Source organism: Phalacrocorax carbo, chromosome 12 (genome assembly GCF_963921805.1).
Source record: "Phalacrocorax carbo chromosome 12, bPhaCar2.1, whole genome shotgun sequence".
NCBI classification, from domain to species: domain Eukaryota; kingdom Metazoa; phylum Chordata; class Aves; order Suliformes; family Phalacrocoracidae; genus Phalacrocorax; species Phalacrocorax carbo.
In genome coordinates this window covers 20932502-20956914 of record NC_087524.1, presented here as the reverse complement: position 1 = coordinate 20956914, position 24413 = coordinate 20932502, and the positions used below count along the sequence as shown (strand labels likewise).

The window sequence follows — 24413 nt, the reverse complement described above, 5'->3', positions numbered from 1 at the left end:
CGTGGACGCCCTCAGCCAAAGTCCGAGATGCAGATAATGAACAGGCAAAGCTGCTTTCTCAAACCTGCATTCGTCTTCAGCAGAGACAACTTTCGGTGCTCCCACACTCTGCTTTGGGTTTTGTTCTTGGTGGGGGAAAACACAACCTTTAGACTTTCAGTCGCAAGACTTGGTTATAACACGAGGAAGCACTGTGCCATCAAACCCACATCTTTCTGTTAGGTTGTGATTTATACTTTGGCGTGGTGGACAGATAGGAAAGCATTATTTATTCTTATTCTTCTTCTTCTTCTTCTTATTATTATTATTATTATTACTATTACTATTATTACTATTACTATTATTACTACTACTCCAAAGAAATTTTATGGAAAATGTCCATTCCAACTGTAATGATTTTAATGACTTTTAGGATCTAAGCAATTTCTCAAACAGATGTATTAATATATGGACAAACTGAAGTGAGACTATACGTGAGGTTATGGTACATACAAGAAGCTAAAATCGACTGTTCTGCCTCTATCTTGACTACAATAAGCAACCCAACGTACTCCCAAGCAACTGCGGTTTCTTGTGTTTCAGTATGTCTGAGTATATTTTCTCATATCTGTTTCAGAGCACGACTCCGTGAAATATATTTCAGTAATTATTATCTAATCTATTATGCCAAAGTCTAGAGGAATAATACAAAAAAAAGAGGTTTCTTTCTCTCTCCTAATCACACTAATTAGGGACTACTTGACGCCAACAAAACAGTGGCTGTGCAGTGGAAGACCAGTAGCTTTGATAGGGAACAGTTACTAAAACCAGGATGGAACTGGGAATCAGTGGTAAGGCAGAGTGGGGGGTTCACTGGATTGCTGAATAAGGATAAACACAAAATTTATTAAATTTAAAATTTTCATGTGTTTTAACTGTACGTAGGTGAGCTGTTATCACATGGCATTGCTTCTACATTATTTCTATCAAATAAAAACAAAATCTGAGAAGCACAAGCCATATGAAAGGATTAAGTGCAAATGCATGTGTCCTCAGCTGGATACATTAAAAGTCCCGTTGGAGGAAAAATGAACAAGTACAACGTATTGGATGTATTATTCCCTTTAGACAGTTGCTTTTATCAGGCTAAAGACAAATACAAAATCTAAATGGATTCAGATGTATCTGTAGGTAGCTCATCTCTGGTAACCACCTGTGGTTTCTGGAGTAACCCGTGAGCGATGCATTTTGGAATCGTCTACAACTACCAAAAGATGAGGACATGAAGACATGAAGTAAACCCGTACACGCACATCACCACACATGTTGCTTGTTCATTTATGCTGAGAAGAGGTAGCTACGCCTTGCTTTGCACTCCACTTTTAACCCTCCTTGTGCTAGGCTCGCCCTCCTTTCTTCCAAAACCAGCCTTTTTGCAAATCCTCAATGCCCATACAAGTCGGGTTTTTGAATTAAGAATTTTTAATATGGATGCGTGGAAAACTAAACTGCATTTGAGCAGCAGGGGAAAATATGTGTGGTCTCATGGGAACACAGCACTACTCTTTGCATACTCGCTTCTCTTTCTGCAATTCCCTTAAAAAATAGGATAACTTTTAAATTTGACTCAAACTTCATTTCTTGAGAGAGGAAGTTCAAAGGCAGAGGACATGTAGAATGGGCAAAGGCTGGGCAAAAGACAAAAGTAAGGGATCTCTACATAACACAGCAGCCTTGCATGGTTTAGTAGAGCACGGAAAGGAGGAGACTGAAGAGAGAAAAAGCATAGGTAGCCGTGAACTGAAGAGAAGGCAGCCACAGACACACGCTGGAAGAGAGGGAGTTGGGACTTAGAACAGAGTGGCTTTGAATTCTGTTGGCAACTCAGTTAGCAAAACCCTTCCAAACTCTTTAGAGTTATGTCTTGATTATACTTAAGAATTATGTTTTTAATTAATCTGTTCATAAATAGTTGGAAAAAACGAACAGAAGGTTTTACAAGTTCACGTGAACGCTCTGAAAAATCAGTCTTAGACTTGATACCTCTTCACTTATTGGTAACGTTACGTTCATTTACATTTGAAAACTCAAGTATGACTTCATGGGTAAGTTCAAGTAACTCAAAAGCTGTGATGTACAGACTGTCCAAGTAGGGGCAAGAGAGGATTCTCAACATCAAAAATCCTAGAATACATTGTGTCGTTGGGGTTTTATTTTCTTGTTTAAATCCATTTTATAGTGATTGAAGTAGATTTTTAAAAAATCTAGGACAAATGCATGCTAAATGAATAAGCTAAGGCTTCAGAGAGGCTGCAAGCATAAAACCTCGGAAAAGTAGAAGCAATGTATACCTCAGATACTTCTTACACATCTAATTTGTGCATATCAAAGACATCCGTTACTTTTATCTCTTATTTTACTGGCTAGAACTCCCAGGTATTCTACCTGCTTTAATTATCATTCAGAACTTTAAATCCCTAGCAATTAAAAAAAGGGGCTGTTCAAATTTGTCAGACTGCAGAACCAAACACAAAATGTCGTCATCACCCTGAGTGCAGCCGCCACAGGGCAGGGGAACCCGCAGTCCCCTAGGGAAAAATGTATGGAAACAGCAAAGAGCAAAACAGTTCCTGAGCAAGGAGGAAGTTTGAGCAAGGAATATGCATTGGTACGTGCCCCGAAACACCAACACATCCAAGTCCTGGCTCAAGCTCCCAGGATCTCTTTGCTTCAACAGCACATGAAAATACAGAATCACAGAATGCCAGGGGGGAAGGGACCTCAGGGATCATTGAGTCCAACCTTTCTAGGAAGAGCCCAGCCTAGACAAGATGGCCCAGCACCCTGTCCAGACGACTCTTGAAGGTGTCCAACGTGGCCGAGTCAACCCCCTCCCTGGGGAGATTATTCCAACGGTGACTGTCCTCACTGTGAAAAATTTTCCTCTCGTGTCCAATCAGAATCTCCCCAAGAGCAACTTGTGTCCATTCCCCTTGTCCTCTCCATGGGACTCCTCTAAAAAGGGAGTCTCCATCTTCTTTGTAGCTACTGGTACATGATGATGAGATCCCCTCTAAGCCTCCTTTTCTCAAGGGTGAACAAACCCAGCTCTCCCAGCCTGTCCTCATATGGCAGCTGCCCAGTCCTCTGATCATCTTGGTGGCCCTTCTCTGGACCCCTTCCAGCCTGGCCACATCCTTTTTGTACAGCAGGGACCAGAACTGTGCACAGCACTCCAGGTGTGGCCTGACAAGTGCTGAGTAGAGTGGTAGAGAAAATACCACAATTAATATAACACACGTTGTTAGACCAAAGATGCCGAGACCTTGACCTCCATGTATTGCTACCAGGTGGCCACGGTCCAGCAAACCCAGTTTTTCTTGTACAACGTGCCCAAGGGGAAAATATTAAAAGGTCAATATTTAGCAGGAATTAAACAATTGGGTTTGAGGGCAATTCGAGAAGAAACAATGATTGGTTTTATGTCGTGGTTGAGCCTGTGAGCTTCAACCGCAAGAGACACGCTACTGCACGAGGTCTTACACGAACGCAGCAGAGAGATGTGGCCTCTGAAAACTTCCATGCTGGGAAGAGCAGCCGGAGTTAGTCAGTGCCTCTCCCGGAGCAGGTCCGAGCAGCCCACAGCAGAAAAGAGGTTCATGTCAAAGGGTGACCTCTTTAGGTTAATAGCTTCTTATTTAAAAAAAAGAAAATAAAACATAGGAACTTCTCTTCTGTGGGCTCTGAAAGCCTGCTGACCCTGTCCCTGTGTACTCTGAGCTTGACTTTGTATTGACCAGAAAGCAGAATAAGCTTTATTGATGTATAAAGATTAAAATATTTTAAAAGCAAGGTATGATTTCTGAATTAGGAAAAGGCAGAATACTAGTTTCACTACTATTTTTTTAATCAATAGATGTAGTACAGAAAGGGAAAAGACAGATTTAAAAGACTGATATAAGCCCCTAAACTCTGAAAAACATCATTTGAAAAAACAGTGGAAAAGCCCAATATGTACCATTTAAAAAGAAGGCGGGGACGGGGGGGAGGGAAGATGCTGCAATAACAAAGTAGAGTGAAAACCTGGCACAGAACAAAGATATATTTTAGTCATCATGTGTGAAGTCGTACACAAGCTACCTCTTACCATTAATGTAAACATTGTTTTTCCATCCTCCCAGCTCTCCTGTCTGCTTTCAAGGACAGGGGTACATTTGCCTTCTGCTTAGATTAGGGCTATATCGTATTCTCCTGATAGTTTGTCAAAACCAACAGCATTTTGGCCCCAATGGAATATTTGAGCTCTGTATTGGTGCGGTGTATTACACATCACTGCAGCAAACCTACAGCTTTACCTTCCTAATCACTGCGTTTAGTAAAAGCCAGGTGCAAGACTACAACACCTCAAGTTAATAATGCATTTGTTCACTCCCAGCCATTCAGGCTAGAGTGCTAATTTAGCGAAAGTCAAAAATCCTTTACGCAATGCTAGATTTTCTTCTATCTTTTCCTCGTATTTCTTAATCTCTATTTATTTTTTAAGGATGCTGTCTACCCCCTCACAAAGGAAAACCACTCTAAAAGCAACCAGAGTGGAGAAAAAGCAAGCTATTTCCGTAGCAGAGGCAGCTCTTACCTGCAGTGCACCGTAATCGGGTGATTGCCTGTTTGCTGCTGCTGCTTTTGGACAGCTGCAATCAGGTCGATCATCCCTTTTCCTTCTGCAGGAATCCCAATCTCTGGCCACCCATGGAAATGGAACTGCCGGACGAGCCTGCTTTGCTTCTCTTGGTTACCCTGCGTGCAGGAAAACACCGGATTTATCCAGTTGTTACTTTAAAATGGAATCACGCTTCTTACCTTAAACGTTTGTAACATAAATTTTGCACCGCTATAGCAGAGCGGGCTGTTTGCAGCCTGGTCCGTAATGCATTGATCAGGCAGAGCTGATAGTTCTGTTTCCAAGTTCCCCATCCACCTGCTGAAAATGTAGCCCTATAATTTTCCTTTTGATTTGCACAGCTGCTTCACCTGGGTCGTACCAAGGCGGCACTTAAAGATTATTCATCCTGAATACCAGTGGTTGAAAGCTTTCATCGCGCACAGGCCAAATCAGAAGCGCCAATTCATGAAACGCACCCATCTTTGCACAACGCTACCTGCTGTGTTGAACCTTAACAATTATTTGCCTTGTCTTTATGCTTGCTGATTAAAAGCACGCTAAAAGTTGCCAATGCAGTTAGTTCTAGACAGGTTCAGATGCACAAAGGCCCTTCATCTTATGCTTTAACTGCCCTACAATGTTTGCTTGCTCCTTCCCGTGACCGCATTATAATAGTATATGGATGCAACGTTAATATTCTGGCAATTTTCCTACATATCATCAACTCTTGCAAGCCACAGAGAGCTGAAAACACGAGGTCTCTGCCGATGCTAGGTGCTTTCCACACGTCCACTGTAAGGACACCTAGTGAACGAGTTTGACGGGGAGTCTGAGGACACTGTTCTGTACTAGAAGCCTGGAAGATTTCACCAGTACAAGGAAAAAGGCTTGGTCAATCCTCCCTCCTCCCAGCCCCGCAGGAGATCTTTAAACGTAATATTGCTTCGAATGTCATTGATGTAGTCGAGCTGGACTCAGGCACAATACAGAAGTTACTCAGATTTCTTAGATCTGCAGCAGCAAATGCTTCTAACGATGCTGGATTGTAGTGCAAAAGCATTGCTGTTTGGGTGTTACCCAAAATGTTGTTATTTGAGTTTTAAATACTTTCCAATGTGACAGAAGTCAACACATTGACAAGGACTCTCTGCTCGGTGAAGCACGGGGTGATTCACGCCTAATCCACCACCACCCCCCTTCAGAAGGAAATACAGAGTACTTTAAATTTAAAATCCTTTTCCTTTGCATGTGCCAACTATTTCAGTACATAAATTATAAGCAATGCAGTAAGTAGTTAAATGAATTAAATTCTTAACTGCAAGTATTTTTTTTTGGTTATTTTTCAAAAAGAGCAATGCAAATCAGATGCTAAAGAAATGCTGCAGTCAGTGAAGAGATGCATGCCCAAAAGATCAAAACCAGGTTTTGAGTAGATCATGCCTGTAGCAGAGCAACGTAAAGGAAGGGCTGGCAGGCAGAGGTAAGTGCACGTGCTGTTAAAATGCTTCATAGGATTTCAAAATAACAAATCAAATGTTATAGGTATGTGGAAGCTGGGAGAAAATACAAGAGAACAGCAACAGCAAACATTAAAAAAACAAAGAAACAAAAAACCCCACACCCCACTTTGACCAAGGACGTGTTTTACTGACCAGAATTTTCATGGGGCTTTAAGCCAATATGTTTCATATAAGCTTCCTCTTGACTGATACAATGTCGGATGTCAATTAACCACATTTCTCTTTAGATAGAAATTCCACAATTTCAGTTAAATAAACAGATTTTTAAATGCCTTCAGATGCAAAAAAAACCCTCATGTAATTTAAAAGCTTTACCTGATTGTAGGTAACTAGGAAGTCCCTTACACTTATGGCATCTAACAGACTGTCATTCTTTATTTCTACGGTTATCTCTCCGTGAGTTACAGAGCCCTCTGATGGCCAGTACTGGCAGCATTTTTCCTGCAAAATTGAGAGAGAATTGTAAACTTTCCTTGCTATTTTTTCCAGTTATCTGTGTTGTCATGAATCTCTGATAGAGGAGTTGACCTGCAGCATAAAAAATGTGCTCTAAACACTTTGTAATGAAATGTAATAGCCAAAAATACAGTAATATTTCTATAATATAAACCATTAAGATGAAAAGGGCTTAGGAGTCACAGGTGGTGCATACTGCTTTAAAACAGGTTAGAATAAAATACGTAACTCTTTTCATTAATTAATGATATACGAGGTGGGGTTCAGAATAAGCCCCTGGAGCTCATACCGGCAGAACAGGGAGGGAAGTTTTCCCAAAAGCTGTGTCCAGCTGTTCCCAAATCCCAAACCGCCGTTCCGTGTCAGGCATCCCTATAAATTTTGCGCTTTCAATGTGAACTGGGCCCTTTCACAAACCGCAATTTTCAGTAGTTTCAGTGGGGTTTCTGCCAATTCAAGCCAAAGCAGCAACACTGGCCCACAGCAAATAGTGAAGCAAGAGCTCATATCGCTAGAATCTGTGGGCAACAAATAGTTCATCTAATATTAACGCTCGTATGTTGCAGGTGTTTAACAGCAACCGCTGCGCTCTGGAGGCGGCGGCTGCGGGACGCGTACCTGCTCCCTCTCTTGAACTTCTGTGAGCATGACGATGGTGTGGCACTTCCACTCCCACACCATCCGCCAGAAATCCTCCACCGTGTGCGGAAGCGGTCCCTGGGTGGCAATGAAGTAATCCTTCTGGCGATAGCCCTGCGGAGAAAGACCACGATGCGTTTATGTCACGATGCGTGAGGACCAGTGGAGCGGGACGGAAGGCGATGGTCGGAGAGGAGATCGCCGCTTAAAGCGGTGCTTCCCATGCGCCGCGCTGCTGGGCCATGGGATGGTGACTGCAACGGCGGTGACGCTGAGCCCACCCGATTCTGGCGCTTTGCCAGAAACGCAGGGCGGGGAAAAAATCCCCTAAATTCACAATCCTGAGTTGTGTTTTATCATTTTTCACAGTCATGGCCGAAGGGATGAAATTCTGCAGTAATAGGTAGCTGAAAGGACTTCACGACGAGATTATCATCATTCTATAGTGAAGCTAATTAGCAGTTGTTAACATTTAACTCAATTTTTGAGCTACAGTTCTATTTACATACTGATGTGATCTTCACAGCTGTAATATCCTCAATCACTAATGGGTTTTTACTGCTTAAGGATACAATTAACTCTCATATTTAAATAAAAACAAGACACAGCGGAAGGTGTTGCCCAGGTTCCAACAGGGAGCCGGGAGCAAAGTTAGGAATTAACGCGGGTCTGCCCAGGTAAACCCCGCTCCCACACACGCGATAGCCTTTCACCGCGCTAAATACGGACTTTTCTTTCTCCTTTCCTCAGAAGAGCACACATTTACATCCGTTAACCTGAATGAGATAACGGAACTGTTGGATGGTACATCTATAGCTAATTCGTTTCGCTGCCTGTTTGTTAGAATTTAATAAAGACCTTACTTTATAAATCTAATAGCAGCAAGAATGTTTAAATTGCACAACCGTTGGAGCTGAAATTGAAAACACCAGATAAGAAACGTATTCGGAAACTCTCATAAGCCGGCCCCAAAAAAGCTGACGTTCTTCACGAGCCAAGCTGATCGTGTCTCTTTAAAAAGTCTTATCAGCGACAGCAAAACGTTCGACTTGCAATTTAAAGACATGAAAAGTTTTTATACGTACGTCTATGAAGGAAGCGTTGATGTAGTCTGTGTACTCCTGCCCTCTCTTCATTGACAGAATCACTCTATTAAAATCATCTGGAAAAAGGAAAAATAGTCTAGCCTTACTTTTGCTACCTGTACATCGATCGCTCCGCTAGGACACTTGTGAAAGAACAAAACCAACAAAAATCTTTTCTCTAAAAGCCAAAGAGTGTCTCAAAGATCTTATCCAGGATTTACGAGGTGTGCGGAGGAGGGCGCTAATTTTTCTGCTCTTGTTTTTCCATTCACACAGGCTACGGCCAGCACGGTCTGGAGCTTTCATTTTCAGGTGCAGGCATTACAGCGCTGCTCCAGACTATGCAAGGGATCACTCAGAAAATCTGCTGGATTAACAGGTGAAACTGCTGAATTATTTAATTCAGTCCTGAAAACTGTCTGATCGCAATACATTTTACATCGATAAAGTGAAAACCAGTGCATTAAATTGTTTGCGGACACTCTCTAAGGGCATTGCACATTATAAGGAGCAGATAGTGCTGCTCTCTAGGAACTTTAGAGCAGACGTGCCTGCAGGGAGGACAACAGAACCGAGGGGGCAGCTAACGGAAACACCCTCAAAAAATGCGTTCTAGCTAAAAACGAAGCAAAACCAAAAACTACCGGCCTGGACGGTCCAATAGGTTTTGAAAGCATTAGAATTTTACAGGCAGAGTGGTTAAAACTTTTTCTCTTTGAGACATATTGCAGTCATTACGTGCAGAATTCCAGTTTCCAAGCTGGGGCAGGGCCTCTATTCCTGAGTTATCCCACCAGAGCCGTGTGCTGCCCTGAGCCGTGGTGTTGTCAACGTACAGCTAGAGCGCGTGTACTCACGGCAGCCTTAGGGTGAGCCTGTGTTTATGGCACTTGTTTCTCTCTATAAAAACTTGATCTCTTACATGGGATAATCTGGATGACTCTAGCTTTCTTCATGTTTGCTGGAAGATTGCCAGTTCTCATGTTTTCTTTCATTATTCGAACATTTGTTAACTTCTGTAATAAAACACACAAATGAGGATGAGAACTCGCTGGAGGAGCAGTGGCTCTCGCCCACCGTCTCCTCTCCTCGGAGGGTTCCTCAGTGTCTCTGTCGGGTACAAAACAGTAACGCGGTCAATGCGAAGCTGACCTTTCACAAAAGCCACTTCACTATCCTGCCTATAAAAGTGAATTAAGAATAACAGTCATGTAATTTTTTCATCCTGATAAATATTTAAGAATCTGAACATACTCCCAAGGCATATCCATAAAGTTTACAGGCTGTAAAATGACAGCAGATTTTAACCTTTTGGGGCTGGGTTGGGTTTTTTGTTTTTTAAAGACACTTTTGGACTGTCCAAGAGCAGGAGCACAGAGCATCCATTCCCTTTGAAAAGGTCTCAGTTTCTTAAACTTGACATTTGGAAATTTAGTTCAATGAAATCAGCCACTTTTGAAAATACCTTTTAATACAAAGGTCTGCGTACCATTTTATGGAATCGATTTTGTTTCTTTCCAGCCCTTAGGTAAGCGGAGGCCGACGGACCAGCACAGCACCCATGACGTGGTCCGATCAGGAGCGCAGGCAGCGGGCGCTCCAGCCGCCGGGCACTGCAGGGACAGGCTTTGAGTACTGAAGAACTTCTCTTTTATAGATTTCACTTCCTTTACGGTCAAAACATGATCTGAATTCATACTCATTAATTTTGGCAGCGATAGGTTAGCGGTTGGACTCGATGATCTTAAGGGTCTTTTTCAACCTTAATGATTCTGTGATTCTGTGATTCATTCTTATTACTGTTATTACAGTCCTTTTCAGAGTATTAAAACTCCGGTCCTTTGGTTCGGGACTGGGCTTGCCCTGCGGCACACCACCCCCTTTCTGGCGTAACAAGGTCGCACGAGTTTATGGACTGCTTGTGCACCAAATCCTGCAACCTGGCTCTACACGTTTTCAAGCTTTTGCTAGTGAAAAGACCAACATTCCTTACTATTTGTTCAGTTTCTGCCAAGAGCATTCTCGGAACACAAGACAAACACTGCTTTTACCCCAACCATTTTTTTTACAGCATAGATGTCACACCTGCAAGATTGTGCAAGATAACAGAGCAGTAACAGGCTGCTTCTGCTGGGGTGGGACTTACCAGATAACGACCATAGATATGCAGTTGCATTTCAGCAACTATTTAATATAAACTCAATTTAAACGAAAATTAATTTAATTTTCAAACTGCAAGCAGATCTTCAGGCATGCCTTTGCCAGGTACTGAGTTTCAAGAGCGTATCTCAATTCCAGTAAAATCTCTAGTACCGGCAGCAAACCATTGATAAGAAAAGCCCCACCTCTGAGAAATCACTTTTCGGGTGCTCTATAGTGTTCAATAGACTTTATGGCGGAGATGCTCACACCGGGTACAACATAGCTCTGCTCTTTCTTTGGGGTAGGTGGGCTCAGTGCTCCTGGGCCACCTACAGGCTTTTCACAATACACAGCGGAACTAAACGTTGCTCTCTGCACTTCAGTGCGCTCTTGCCGGCACAGGGGAACACAAACCTAGGAAGTCTAGAAAAGTAGAATACTTCATGTTTCTACTTGCTTCCTTCCCTCGGACAGACCGATACTTTAGATTTTTGAACTTGTTGCTATATTGTCAGGCTTCCTTTTATGTCATTTTCTTTTCCCAGTTCCCGATTTCTGATTAAATTAACCCTTTAAAGGAAAGGGAGAACTCCAGTTAACACCTGTATGTCATTTAATACTTTAACACCTATATATAGAATAAATAATTCAGCATAGCAAAAGTCATAGAAAAGTTCTAGCCATTTCCTCAGGACTATTTTAAATTAATTGATTCAGGTCTATTTTAAACACTGATCACAAACAGCCAGCGTGGTTGCTTTCTGCATGTGGGGCTTCGCCACCAAACAGAAATGCTTTTTTCGTTTTTTGGTTTTTATTTATTTCCCTTTTCTTTCCAGACAGGTCTGCATGTTCAGCACAAGACGTGGGAATTCTCTGCAATTCTCTCTGCCATCACTCATCCCTGAGTTAACAGTCCCATTGAGATGCAAATTAGGCACACATAATCCAGCTGCCTCTTCCAGCATTATCTGATCTGGCATCTAGTACCAGACCGAAAGAATAATTCCATTTTTCTTTTATAAACAAACAGGAAGCATATAGGAAAAGGTCTGTAAAACGATGTAGCTCCGAATGAGCGTTTGCAGAACAGGATGTGAAGCAAGGCCCCGCTCACCGTCTCCACAGGACCCATTCACAGCAAGCACAAAATAACACAAGTTGTGCTGTTTTGAGGGACCTTTGCTTTCAAGGTTACACTTTTCCCGCTTCTGAAGTCTCTTTTTGGCTTAAATGCTTCCACGCTTAGAAATCCTACGGCAAAGGACTTTCATACTTACTTTAAATTCTTCTTCTAGCCCTATTTTGACAAGGTTGGGCGCGGCGTTGTGTGATGTTTGCAGGTGTTTTTCCAAGGATGACACATCTAGCTCCGTGTCACCGTAGAGGTAGTATTCAAGTAAGGCTTGGTAAATGAAGGAGTATTGCATCTGGAACGAACAAAGAGGCAGATAAGCGTGCTGCGAAGCGAGGAAGCGAAACTAGGGACTCTGGCACTTCCATCTATCGCTTTTGGTCTACAATCTACTAATTATCAAAATATAGTTTAAGCTAAAACAGAGTTTTCCTGTTACATCGCTCACGTTCTCTAAAAGTCCACTCTCGTGTGCATGGGGAAAGCTGGACACGATACCTAAAGATAACATGGCTTATGGTGGTCTTCACAGCCCTAACATGCCTTTATCTTCTTCCCCAGCCTCATCCTCCTACTGGGCTTTGCTTATCTTCCAGTTTTCCAGGACATACTGGGACGCGTATCAGAGTGGACATACAGAAATACATTCTTCTCTGACCGCGAAAAGTTGTAATTTCAACCGATTCGAGTCCACTTACGTCAGTCTGAACCATCTGTGGACGCTGATTGCGGATTCTTGAAACAAACTCAAAAACATCAACTTTCTGTTCCGTGTGCATCATGTCTATTATGGCATCTATAACGATAAACGTGCCTGTGCGACCCACACCAGCGCTTGAAAAGGAAAGAAAAACAAAAGCTCAGCTGAATTACCAAGTCTGCAGGAATTGCTACCGCGATGCCACAAGCAGAACTTAGGCGGTTTATGCTGGACGGAAATACTCACTGTGAAAAAACAAACTTTTTTTTTTAATTTTAGCAATAATGGCAGCAAAAAGGGGTCTAAGTTCTCACCATAAAAAGTCACCTCTTAACAGCTCTAAAATGGTAAGATCAAAATTATATTAGAGAAGACCTTTGGAAAAAAAATTCTGCTTAACCAGGTATAAAAGTTCAGTCTGAAGTGATATTTACATTCTTTTTTCCTCTAATTTTTGCTTTTTTTTCTGCATGGTTGCTGTCACACGCCAAACAGACAATAGTTACAAGTTCTACACTTCCTAACTGCCATCCCCAATTTTTTTTTTTATATATCCTTCAACAGCCGCGAGAGGGAGCACGACCATTATAAATTACACCACTCCAGCGACTTTCAGCTCTTCCTCCCAGAGGAAAAGGGCATGGCATCCTGTGCTAGGCATTACTCGCTCCCCTTTAACCTTCTGTTAGCTGACTTTGTACAGCAACTGCTGTAGCGTCCACAAGCACTTTCTGAAACATGACAAAAATCTCTCCACCCATCCCAGCGTGTCCGAAGATACAGATTAATTTTCAGCTTTAAATAACACCAGAAAAACCAGCATATATTGCGTGCATAATACGACTTAGTTCATACGCACACACACATACTTCCAACAGCAAACGCCCCGTGAAACCAAAGCCCCCCAGCCCTGCCGTTCCCGAGGCCGGGGGATGATGGAGATGAGCAGACCCGTGGAGTCCCCACGGCCCTCCACCAATACGTCACGCAACTTCCTCACTGCGAACAAGCCCACTAGAACCTTCTGTCTCGGTTTGGCAGGCTCCCCTCTCTCCTCGCCCAGCCGTGTCCCGGCCCGGCGCTTCCACCCGCACGTCCCCCTTGTCCCCTCTGCGGCCACTGACCACGGGCCACCACAGCCTCCACCCCACGGTAGCCAAGGCTCCCTTCCCTCTCGCTTCCTGTCACCCGTGTTTGACCTCTGCCACAGCAGACGAGTCCACCGCGGGTCCTACTGTCCTGACTCTCCGTTTACAGAGGTTTTCCTCCTCCTGATGTGTCCTGGACACCACCTCTGAGCGTGGGCTGCTCGCGGCGAGTTCGCGCTTGCCCGTCATTGCTCAGTCCTGCGAGCTTCAACCCATCGGGCCCCGCGCTCAGCTTCCTCACTTCTCCCTTTGCAGATATAACCCCTTTTTACACATCCTTGTTCCCTCCCCGTGCCTCGGCCCCAAGGTTACCTTACCTCAGATCAGGACTTAATTCAATCCTTGCATGTTCCTGCTAAAGTTGGTAATTTCACCAACCTTGACATTTACCTTGGAAGTTCCCTGATTTTATCCAGCCTTAACCCCCTGCAGGGAATCCCTTACTCAGCTGTTGCTCAGAGTAGCTCTCTGCTCACTGAAAAAAATAGATTTCTGAAAACTTCTGGGGGAAAAAAAGGGGCAAAAATCCCCCCCCCGCCCCCTTTTTATCTGCAATTCTTTACTTCCAAATGCTAAATTAGCCTTTTATTAACTTCCAAAAGATTCCGACTGAGCAGTTTTTGCTCGGAATGACTGGGTGACATTTTTATAAAAGCTCACTAAGAACGGATGGTTACTCACTATCGATCAGTTTCCCTTTCCTTTTTTCAACAATTCAGTAGTGTCATATCCTGAACTGTAACGGAAACAGTCACCTCTCTCATTCTTTATCTCGACAGCAGGCCGGAGTGCTGCTCTCGCCCCCAGCACTGCCACGTTAACGGGGTTACTGCCTTCTGTTGGACCGTTATATTGAAATCTCTGCAGACTTTTATGAAGAGATTTTATATTTTCCTTTATTTTGTCTCTAATTCTGCTGATTAAACTAAGTACAGAATTTCCTGCTGGTGCGAAAGAAAGCTCAAACCCAACGTGAGTCACCACAGAACATCACAGCAAAAGGCTATAAAAATATTGTGGGTTTCTTGAAGGAAAGACTATGTGAGACTACTAAAATCTTCATTTTCTGTTTAATGCTTTTCTTTAAGCCTCCTATGTACGGCACCTGGGAGAGAAGATGAATCCTAGCAAGGCAAGGTCTGGATGGACGCGAAGAAAAAACAAAAAGGCTGGCTTGGTCAGGACAAACATGCTCTTTTTCAAGAGTACACACTTCAGGGACTCTTGGAGAGTATTTCTAGTTGTCTGACACAAGCGAGAGAAAAAGAAACAAACACATGAATCTACAAGAGTTTCCTTAAAAACAAAACCCAGAAAGACAAAGCCGCTATTCTTTTCTTTTCATTCGAACCTCGCTAGGGTAATTGCTCCTGGAAAGACACTTTGTGCTCAGCCCTGAGCTTACGGTTGCTATAGAGATTGCAATCATTCTTTTAAAACTGTTTCGGAGTTTGTTTGTGGTTTCATTAACGTAAGATTCCAAACAGTTTAGCACAAGCCTTTAATAGCAGGAAGTTCACGTGCGTGTGACCGAAGGAGCGGGGATACGTCCTGTACTGGTCCGTAGTACATTATTAAAATTGCAGCATTTCAGCCTCTTAAATGCAAGTCCTTATCCAAATCTTTCTAGGCATTTAATAGATAATTTACATAGCAAACTGCAATTTTATGGTGGGAGAAGTGGGGGATGAATTCTCAGAGGAGCATTTAGTGGCAAAGGCCACAGATTTGTATCACAAGTCTGTTTTTCTGACAAAGAACATATTTATACCAAACACTGGGTATCACTCACGGATAAGAAAAAAAATAAACCAAAACAACAACTTCTGTTTGAGTCTTAAAGTAACAGAAGACAGATCTTTTGAAATTGTTTCTACCCTGGGCTCTCAAAAAGCTTAGCATATGACTGCCCTTTACATATATAAATATGTAAGTAAACGTATATATACGTACATATAAACACGTATTTCATAGGCTATGAAAAGAACATTAAAATTTAGCCTTGATATTCTACAGGTACCTCCAGGCCAAGCTAAGAGAATGGCTTGAAGAGCACATACATACCTACAGTGAACCACAATCGGTCCGGCATGGGCAGGATTCAACGTTTTGACTTTTTTCAGGAATTTCAGCATCCCAATAGGTGTGAAAGGCACCCCAAAATCAGGCCAGCTGGTAAAGTGAAGCTGCGTAACGAGCCTCGGAGCTTTACAACCATCATGAAGCTGTAGGGAACACACGGACTCTGAGTCTGACATTTCATTTTTCACGCAAAGATTTACAAGCAAACTGCTCTGCTTATTTATGACTTTAATCCCTGCAACACTTAGAGCCTGGCTCAAGGATTAGAAGTTTACAGTGTACGTAAAATACAAACACAGAGTAAGACTACCATGTGTTATTAAAATGCATCTTTGCATTCCAGTGAAAACTGGAATAATCCCAGGACAGGACTGCAAAGAGTAAGACCCATCATTTATGTTAATAAGGGATCAAATCCTTTTTCACATAAAAAATCTTCACACTTCTTTTAGCAGCCTCACATGAAACCCACAAAATTCAGCCCGAACATTCAGGATCTGCATCGCTACGAGATGCCAGGTGCCAGCTTTTGCTGGATCACGGATGAATAATAAAAGAAGGGCTGCACCTCTAATGGCCCACCGCTGACAGCTTCATGATCTGACCTGCTCTTCAACAATAAAGAGAAGATACTACAGAAGCAACGACAGCAGTGCTCAGCATCGTTTCACCTGCATTCACTAACCACCGCCTATTCTTAAGGTTAGAAAGCGTACCTGGCTCACAAGCTTTCAGACTGTTAGCCAGGGCCAAGGCCATTTCTTTCAGACTGGAGAAGGCCAATTAGTTTTGTAAGGTTACCTGCTGTCCGTCAAAGCATAACCGAATCCTCCTAACACATGCACAGTGATCAACAAGTGGAAGGCAGCCGGGTCCATTCCTAAGCTTTCCAGCCCTTCAGCTTGTCCACAGCACGTACATCTCTGTGCCGTCACTCCTCTCCCGTTCTGCCTTCTGAGCACAGTGTCTCTGAGCACGTTTGTCGGCGATGCCTTCCCAGCCATCACTAGTCATACCAAAGCTATCTGCACCCTAAATCAGCAGAGGCTGCTTCACAGGTCAGAACCTGTAACTAATGCTGAATGAACCCACCCATATTTTGAGGGGTTCCGAGCTCTCCACGTAGCTCTACACAGCTAGACGTGGTTTATCACCTCTCACCAGCCCATATTGTCTTCGGTCTGAATTAGACGGCCATCGCATTACAAAGAGGGCAGCCCCCCCTTTAGGGGGTGAGGATTAGCAATTTGCTCCCGTACAGGGCTACACACTGCGGGTAAGAGCAAAGTCATCCCACCATCCCTCTTGTGATCTAAAGCTTTAACTTGTGCCATAGACCAAGGACAGAACGGAAACCAAGCTGTCACGCTGGCTGATGTTGGCCAGCTAATAGCCACAGACTACTCCAAATACCCAAGCGTAACCAAATTAACTCATTTATTTATCTATGCAATTTGTCCCAAGCAGGGTCAAGACACTGCTCCTGAGCTCCCTCCCTGACAGCCACAAGGAGTGACTTTCTGTGTCCCTGGGCTGCAGACAAGAAGAAACCGAGCAGAACCTCTTGCAGTCCCTTAAGCTGCGGCGGACCCGGCGTGTGCTGACCTGCAGAGCTTGCTCAGCTGCCTGGGCCGAGTGCCGCGCCTTTCTCCATTTGCAGATACGCTTAGCTCATTTCCTGAATTTCTTTTAAGCAAATATTTGACGTTGTAACTATTTGCTTCAAAAATTAGAATAAAGACCCAGCAAAAAGCACGGTTGGTACTTACCGACTGAACGCAGAACTTGCGGATGGTGTAGTCCACCAGAACTATGCAATCTTCCACCGACACGCGGATGTTTCCGTAAGTCCAGCACCCCTGGTCAGGCCAATACTGATAACATTTTTCCTGTACAAACGTAGTGAGTTTTATAACGCTGAGCCCACTTTCACTGTTAGTCACTCATAAAACAAAGAAGTTACGTGAAAACGGTGGGCGTCCGTCCGCGGGTGAGCGTGCAGGGGTTCTCATCCGGCACAATACAGCTTTAACACTGAGCTAGTGCTGTGCACGCTTAAATTTAAGCGGAGAAGGTGAAAACAGCCTTGAGGGTGTTTTTAACCCTAGCCAGACCTAAAGAGCTTTTCTTTTGTTTTGGTTTTTTTGTTAGGAGGTGCCTAACTATGGGGACTGCGATAACTTGACTCTATTTTTACGCTTTTAAGGAACATGAGGTTTATTTCTTGGGCATGTGTTTTTGAGGACGTTATATATTTCAAATAAAGATGTAGCTTGCTCAGTGTGGCAAACACCCTCCTCCCCCCCCCCCACCAGGGGAAAAGAAAATCATTAAAAAGCATCTTGTATGCTTCTGATGATACATTTCCTTAATATTTTAACTCCGCTTCTCAAGTCTGCGAAGCAGGAATGAAGCGAAATGTTTCACACTTCTCATGTGCGTCTCAGCATTCAGCCAGTACACGTAGAAAGTCTCACACAATGGGAGACGCAAGATGTGTAGGAGGAGGAAGGGGGGACAGGAAGGAACGGCTCTGGTCTCGCAAGAAAAAAGTGTTTTTAATTTTTACACGCGTGTGCCACAATGAATTTTGAAAGCTAACTCGCAGAAAAATGAATAAAGTTTTTTTTTCTTCATTTCTAACCAAAGGCGCCCACAAGCGCAGCCTTGCGCTGCGATCAAAACGCAGGCATGAGAACTTCCCTTCTGGCTGTGGGCTACGCAGGACAAAACCGGCTATCAGAAGTTTTTTCCTTGAGGTCTACCTATAGAAATTTGTATTTTGGAAATGAAAACTACATTTATGAGCAGAAACTGAGATGTGCTAATAGGGAATGGAGAAGGAAGTGGTCAGAAGACTGGCCAGACGCTAAGCGGCTGCAACTGCTTTTGGAGCATGCGCTGGTAGAGATATCCCGGAGCAAACTGAAAGCGCGTTACCTCTTTTCTTTCTTTCAGGTTGGTTAACATGACGATAACGGCCGACTTCTGCTCCCATACCATCCTCCAGAAGTCATTAACTGTTTCTTGCTTTGGTCCTGCAGACAGGATACAGCTCTGCTCAGGAGGGGTGATGGAGACCAGCACGGACACCCCGGCCCCTCGCGCTGGGGGCCCACCCAGGTCTCTCTTTACTACACACTGCTCAGGATTTGAATATACCACATATTTCTTAAAATATATCATGTTTTCTTTTACCCAAGTCTACATTTCTAGCAGCCACCTCCTCTCCTGAAATATTACTAATGCTCTTTGAAGCGGGCTGTGGCAGGAGCATCGCTTAGGATTTCTGCCTTGCAGCTCTCGGCCATGCCGAGGTCCAACACGACCTGGCTTGAGAAGAACCGGTCCTGAGAGCAGCTCGTCGTGCTGCGCAGGACAGGCATGTTTCTGAAGGGCAGCGGCAGCGATTACGTTGTGTCTGGGGTTGCGGTGACACAAGTTCACAAAATTTGTGGCTAAATACGGCATAAGCGTTCATGTGAAAACGCTAGCTTTGGTATTGGGACCACTTAGGCAGAATGTATTATCAGGAGACAACGTTTTTCGAACCCCCAGTAAATAGATGAAGACTAAGAAGAGAGAAGCGAAGTGGGGGCGGAAGGGGGAGGGCGAGCTTCTTTGCTCAGAGCAGTATTTGCGGGTCTGAAAGCGGTGCGTTACCTCACGCTCACTCTAACTTCATTCAGACTGTAACCTCTAAATCCCACCTCACATCTGGCCACCACCCGCAGCTGAAAATAACCTCGAAAACACATCTAAAATTAAATACGCTCGGCCATAAGATCTACAGAATTCAGAAATGAGAATAAATTACCTTGTGCTGCTATAAATTTATTCTTTTCTTTATAACCCTATGGAAATAAATATCGTAGCAGTTAAAAGATGAAATGCCAACATATGCTAGCACAAAAATAGTTATTTAACTCACAGTCAAAGTTAGCCAAAGTGCAAACAGTGTCAACTTACATCTATATATGATGCATTAATGTAGTCTGAAGGTGGGACTCCATCGATTTGGGTCAAAATCACTCTGGAATGATCATCTGGAAGGAAACACATTAGAAGCACATTGGCACGTTAATCAATCTGAAATACAGGACTGCCCTGCAAGCGGAAGGCCAGGCTAAGCACACGCTTCCCAAACCGGCCGTCTCCCGAACTGCTCCCAGTTCTCATCAAGAAACTTTCTGCACAAACCTCTTGCTTTGCTCCCGCACCTGGAGGTCACCGGGACTGCAGCTCTACGATGCTGGAAGCCCAAACTCTGCCACATTTGATTGCCCAAAACTAACCCGAGACACTAAAACATCCACCCGACGTAGCGTCAGTTGGAGGAACCCCGTGAGAGCTAAGGCTTTATAGCGCAGCACCTGATAACCGCCACAGAAAAACCCAGCGGGAGAAGACCAGTACTGGAGACTCGCCACAAACCAGGCAGGTTTTGCACATACAACGTACGAAGAACGTTTGTGACCAGCAAAATTATACTACTTGAATATTTTCAGCAGACGAACACCAGCGTGCTCAGTGCCAGAGTTAGTTGTCCGATTGAAAAAGAAAAGGTAACGTCTTACATGGCAGGATGTTAGGGTATCTGTTTTTCTCCCTGTTTTCTTCCTTATTTGCCATTTCAAATGTTCCCTGCACATATCCAGGTGTTAATGACTAAAAAAAAAGGATACAAAAGTCAAGGTGTTAGAACAGAGCTAACTGCGCACGCCTTAGGGAAAATCAGCGTTTTTCTGTTGGGTGCAAGACAACATGTAATGAAACATATTTTTATTTCTTTTCACAATAACTTTCATTACTCTAAAACAGGAAACCACGTCCCGGCAGATTTCACTACAGAAAACGAATTCAGCAGTTTTGGAAAAATAAGTCATTTTCCTCCCCCCCCCACCCCAAAGATCGCAGTTATTTAGGAAATTGTTAACTCTGAGCCGCTGCTTTAAGCCGCCATCTGCCGCGGTGATTCACAGCGCCGTGACCCAGCCGTGCGGATGCGCCGCTCCCTCGAGCTCGGCTCCGACAGCTACTTTTAGCAAAAACAGTTGGTTCAATAACACAAATAGAGTTTGATTGTTAATAGCTCCCTGCTAAGAACATGCAATATCAAACATCTTGCCGAGACCCGCAGGTGAGGGCCCAACTCCGGGAGAAAGGGAGGAAGCAAAAATAAATCCCAGTTCTTTTGTGCTAAAAGTCGCTGTATGAGCACAAGTCAAATTCTGCTGGTGATCAGCAAGATCTAAGACTGCAGACAAATCAGTCAAGCTTAAAAAAAACCAAACCCCAAAAAGCACTCTTGCAGAGCAATCAAATGAAAGGAAGAAATGGAGAGGAAGAGGGTGAAGGTGAAAACAAGGAGGTGCCCGAGGTGGAGCCCCTCCAAGCTCCTGAGGTACCAGCACCGGGGCCCAGCCGAGCTCAGGCTGCGGCGGAGAGCCCAGGGAAGGGGGAGAGTTGGGAAAGGCTTCATCTTCACCAAGAGACACGGCTCGAGGCTCCTGCCCTGCGCTTTTAGCTGCCCCCTCGCTGCGAACGGCAAAAACAAGAACCAAGTTTCATCGAGTTTCTTGTATTGAATTGGTAAAACCCCGTGTTAGCGGGTTGGAGCCCACCGAGGTAAAATCCCAGCGGTTTGGGAATGCACAACCGCCTTCTCCCACCCCTCTACATCCCAGCTCCCACCACCCAGTCTGAATCACACAGAGGAAGGAAGAAAATGGTAACCGACTGTACAGCTTAGAGCAACTATCTGCTTGCCTGGCAGAGAGCAGGGCCTGGAATTTCCCCTTAAAAGCAACAATCCGCGTTGTCAGGGTGACGTAGGCTAAAAGGGAGGGTGCGGGGGGGGGACTCCTCCGCCACAGAGGACAGAGCAATGTGCATTTGTGGGCTGGGTTGGGTGGTGGTTTTTTTTTTTAATATCACCTAAACTTGTGAATGCAAGTAAAAGAAAGAAGTGAGGCCGTTAAAGAAGAGTTGAAAAAGAGAGCTGCTTTTAGCAAATGGCTTAATTCCTCATTTGAATGAAGCCCATGGTGGTGCTAAAATACATTTACAGTTTATAAAATGCAGAAACTTAATTTATCATTTGCGTAAAAAGATATAATTAGCACTTCAAACACGGTTTCTTCGACCTTCAAAAGTCAGGCAACAAACTCCCAATAAACAGTCACATAAGTTCTGCATCTTCACATGAAAAACCTATGAAAAGTAATCCTCTCTGGCAAAATAATCTCTCCATTCCCTGCTCCTCACTCCGGCAAGGCCCTGACACCTCCCTAGACAGCTCCTAACGTCATGCTGCCCTGCCTGAAGCGGGTTTTGCATCCCGGTGCGAGGACACAGCCCGTTTCGCTGCTCCCACCCATCTTCAGAGGGGAGGACGTGATTCACCGAGGAGGCACTTCATCACGTCCTCCCCATCACCCCGCGAATCACAAGGAGCCAACGAGTCTTGGTGGCGCTGGGTCACCGGCCGCCACCGCAGCCTCATCTGCTCCCACTTTGCAGGAATCCTAAAACCTCTCTGCCACTTGCGAGGGACTTGATCCACCCCAGCATCGGCACATTATCTTCCCTCCCCCCGCCCCCACTCCACGAACCACAGGGACGTCTTAATCAAGTCAAAACTAAAATTTCAAAAGAAAATTCCTAGAGGAAGGTTTTCAGACTTAAAAAAAAAAAAATCAAGGCAAAACACCAGCCACCATGAACTTCAAACATCCAGCTCATCTTGTGTTATGGATGATAGGCCCACACAGAAAGGAATATTTTTTCTTTTTCCTCTTTTTTTCTTTTTCTTCTGTTTAGAAAGAACGCACTCTTCCTAGTGCTTTCTGCTCACAAAGGAATCAAACAATAAAAAACATGAAGCTACTGAGGGTGGAAGGAGCCTCCGCTCTTTTGGTTAGCGTACAAGTGCAACAAGTACGATGTACTAAAGGTTAATTCAGGCTTAAGGGTAATTTAGGCTTTCAGGAACAAATCAAAAGTATTGAAGAACACTGTTAGGCACATAAATCTGAGAGTACCATCCTCAAAAATCCTTTCTGTCCACTGCGTGTCTTCGTCTATCAGCACAGGCTTTGTTTTCTTTTTGCCAGAAAAATACCGCGCAGGACCTAACTTCTTCAGCTGGTTCCGCCGCCGGCTCACAGGACTCACAGTTTTCGGCCTAAATTTGTTTCAAATTCGCAGTGGCGACCCTGTATCTGTGTTCAGCCGCGGGCAGAGACCCCCTGGCGCACCCCCATCAGCGGAGCATCCCCAGCCCCAGGCTGCAGTCAGGTCCAGCAGCAGCTCCCGCAGCCTCGCCTGCCGGACGGCTTGCACAAAGGGGACGGCTTCGGACCCATCCAACACCCGCAGGATTCGGCAGCTACAGCTTCAGAGGTAACCTCAGCTGGTGGGACGACGGAGCTGGGAGATGCTCGGAAGGTGAGGTTGTCACACAGATGTCTTTGTGCCAAAGGGTCCCGATTTCTCAACCACTTTCCTTCCAGTGCTGCAATAGCAGACTTCTGGTTGTCAGTTTTCCTGTTTATGCTACAATATTAATCACACCGATTTTCAGCTGTCTTTTGCCCTTTCTTCCCCTCTCAGGCTTGAGCAAGAAGCTCCTATATCCATGCAAGCAGCCACGGGAGATACAGCAGGGGAAAAAAACCCACATAGAGCATCAAGCAGACTTTATGTACCATGACCCCGTCACTGCTCAGACTGCTCGCTTACGGGGACCGGACCCCAGTTTTCAGACTCAGCGCCTGTGTGCAGGCAGAAACACGCTCACAGCATGGTGCAGAAAACAATCCAAGCAAAGCAGGTTTTAAAAATAAAAATAGATGGCTTGTTTCGCTCTTAACTGCAGAAGAAATTAATCAGGAGAGTCAAAATTCAGAAGAGCACATCTTGTCAGCTCGCTTTTCACATTCATTTTGTTGACTTTGATAAATATCTCCACAACGCTCCCTCTCTGATAAGGCAAAGGAATTATGTGTTTTAAATATATCATCAAACAAATTGCAGATATAAATATGCTACCAATTAAGGAGGTAACTTAACAGACTGTCTAATCAATGCGTGCATCAGCTTTGACAACTCCGTATTTGATATTTAAGCTACTGCTCTGTGCAACTTCCTTCTGCTGTTAAGGGAAGCGAAGAGAATAAAAGTGTGGAAGAGGCCACTGAGTGCAGACATGCGAGAGCAGACTCATCGCGCTGCGTTTCTCCACAGAAACCGGCTCTGCGGCAGCTCGTCGCGGGCTCATCTGTAGGACCACATGCAACGGAAGCTCAGGTTATGGGCAGAAAACATTTCCTTTCTGACCAAGGCACCACTTTAAGGAAAAAACTTTGAAGTTGAGATACTTCACAGAAACATATATTAAAAAAAAAAGGGGGGGGCTCCAACCTCACTAGGGCAATATTAAAGACCACGCTGTGTCTTCTCTCAGTACTTCCCACAGAGGTGGAACACAGAGCCTCCCATAAAAACCCTCCACCCCCACCAAGAAAATCAATCCTAAAGAGATTCATATTCAATTTTCCCCTCCTCCAACTTTCAAGCAAACACTAAAAGACCTGGGGACAATCTCTTTGGTAAGGCCTGTTGTGACAGGACAAGGGACGATGGTTTTAAACTAAAGGAGGTGAGATTTAGAGTGGATATAAGAAAAATATTTGTTACAGCGAGGGTGGTGAGCCACTGGCCCAGGTTGCCCAGAGAAGTGGTCAATGCCCCATCCCTGGAAACATCCCAGGCCAGGCTGGACGGGGCTCTGAGCGACCTGATCTGGTTGAAGATGTCCCTGCTCACGGCACGGGGTTGGACTAGATGGCCTCTAAAGGTCC

General features: G+C 44.4%; 1 protein-coding gene across 2 annotated transcripts in view; it reads right to left on the bottom strand.

The window, feature by feature from the left end:
- PTPRE (protein tyrosine phosphatase receptor type E) overlaps nucleotides 1-24413 on the bottom strand; it is a 109684-nt gene that overhangs the window by 5105 nt on the left and 80166 nt on the right. For both annotated transcript variants that reach the window (XM_064464383.1, XM_064464382.1), the window contains 13 exons: nucleotides 20127-20217; nucleotides 19519-19595; nucleotides 19367-19403; nucleotides 18490-18587; nucleotides 17319-17438; nucleotides 15532-15692; nucleotides 12318-12453; nucleotides 11765-11914; nucleotides 9265-9358; nucleotides 8343-8419; nucleotides 7237-7371; nucleotides 6478-6603; nucleotides 4616-4776 (listed from right to left, as the gene is read on the bottom strand). In XM_064464383.1, coding sequence (XP_064320453.1) covers nucleotides 4616-4776; nucleotides 6478-6603; nucleotides 7237-7371; nucleotides 8343-8419; nucleotides 9265-9358; nucleotides 11765-11914; nucleotides 12318-12453; nucleotides 15532-15692; nucleotides 17319-17438; nucleotides 18490-18587; nucleotides 19367-19403; nucleotides 19519-19595; nucleotides 20127-20217 — 1463 coding nt within the window. The remainder of the gene's footprint in view (nucleotides 1-4615; nucleotides 4777-6477; nucleotides 6604-7236; nucleotides 7372-8342; nucleotides 8420-9264; nucleotides 9359-11764; nucleotides 11915-12317; nucleotides 12454-15531; nucleotides 15693-17318; nucleotides 17439-18489; nucleotides 18588-19366; nucleotides 19404-19518; nucleotides 19596-20126; nucleotides 20218-24413) is intronic.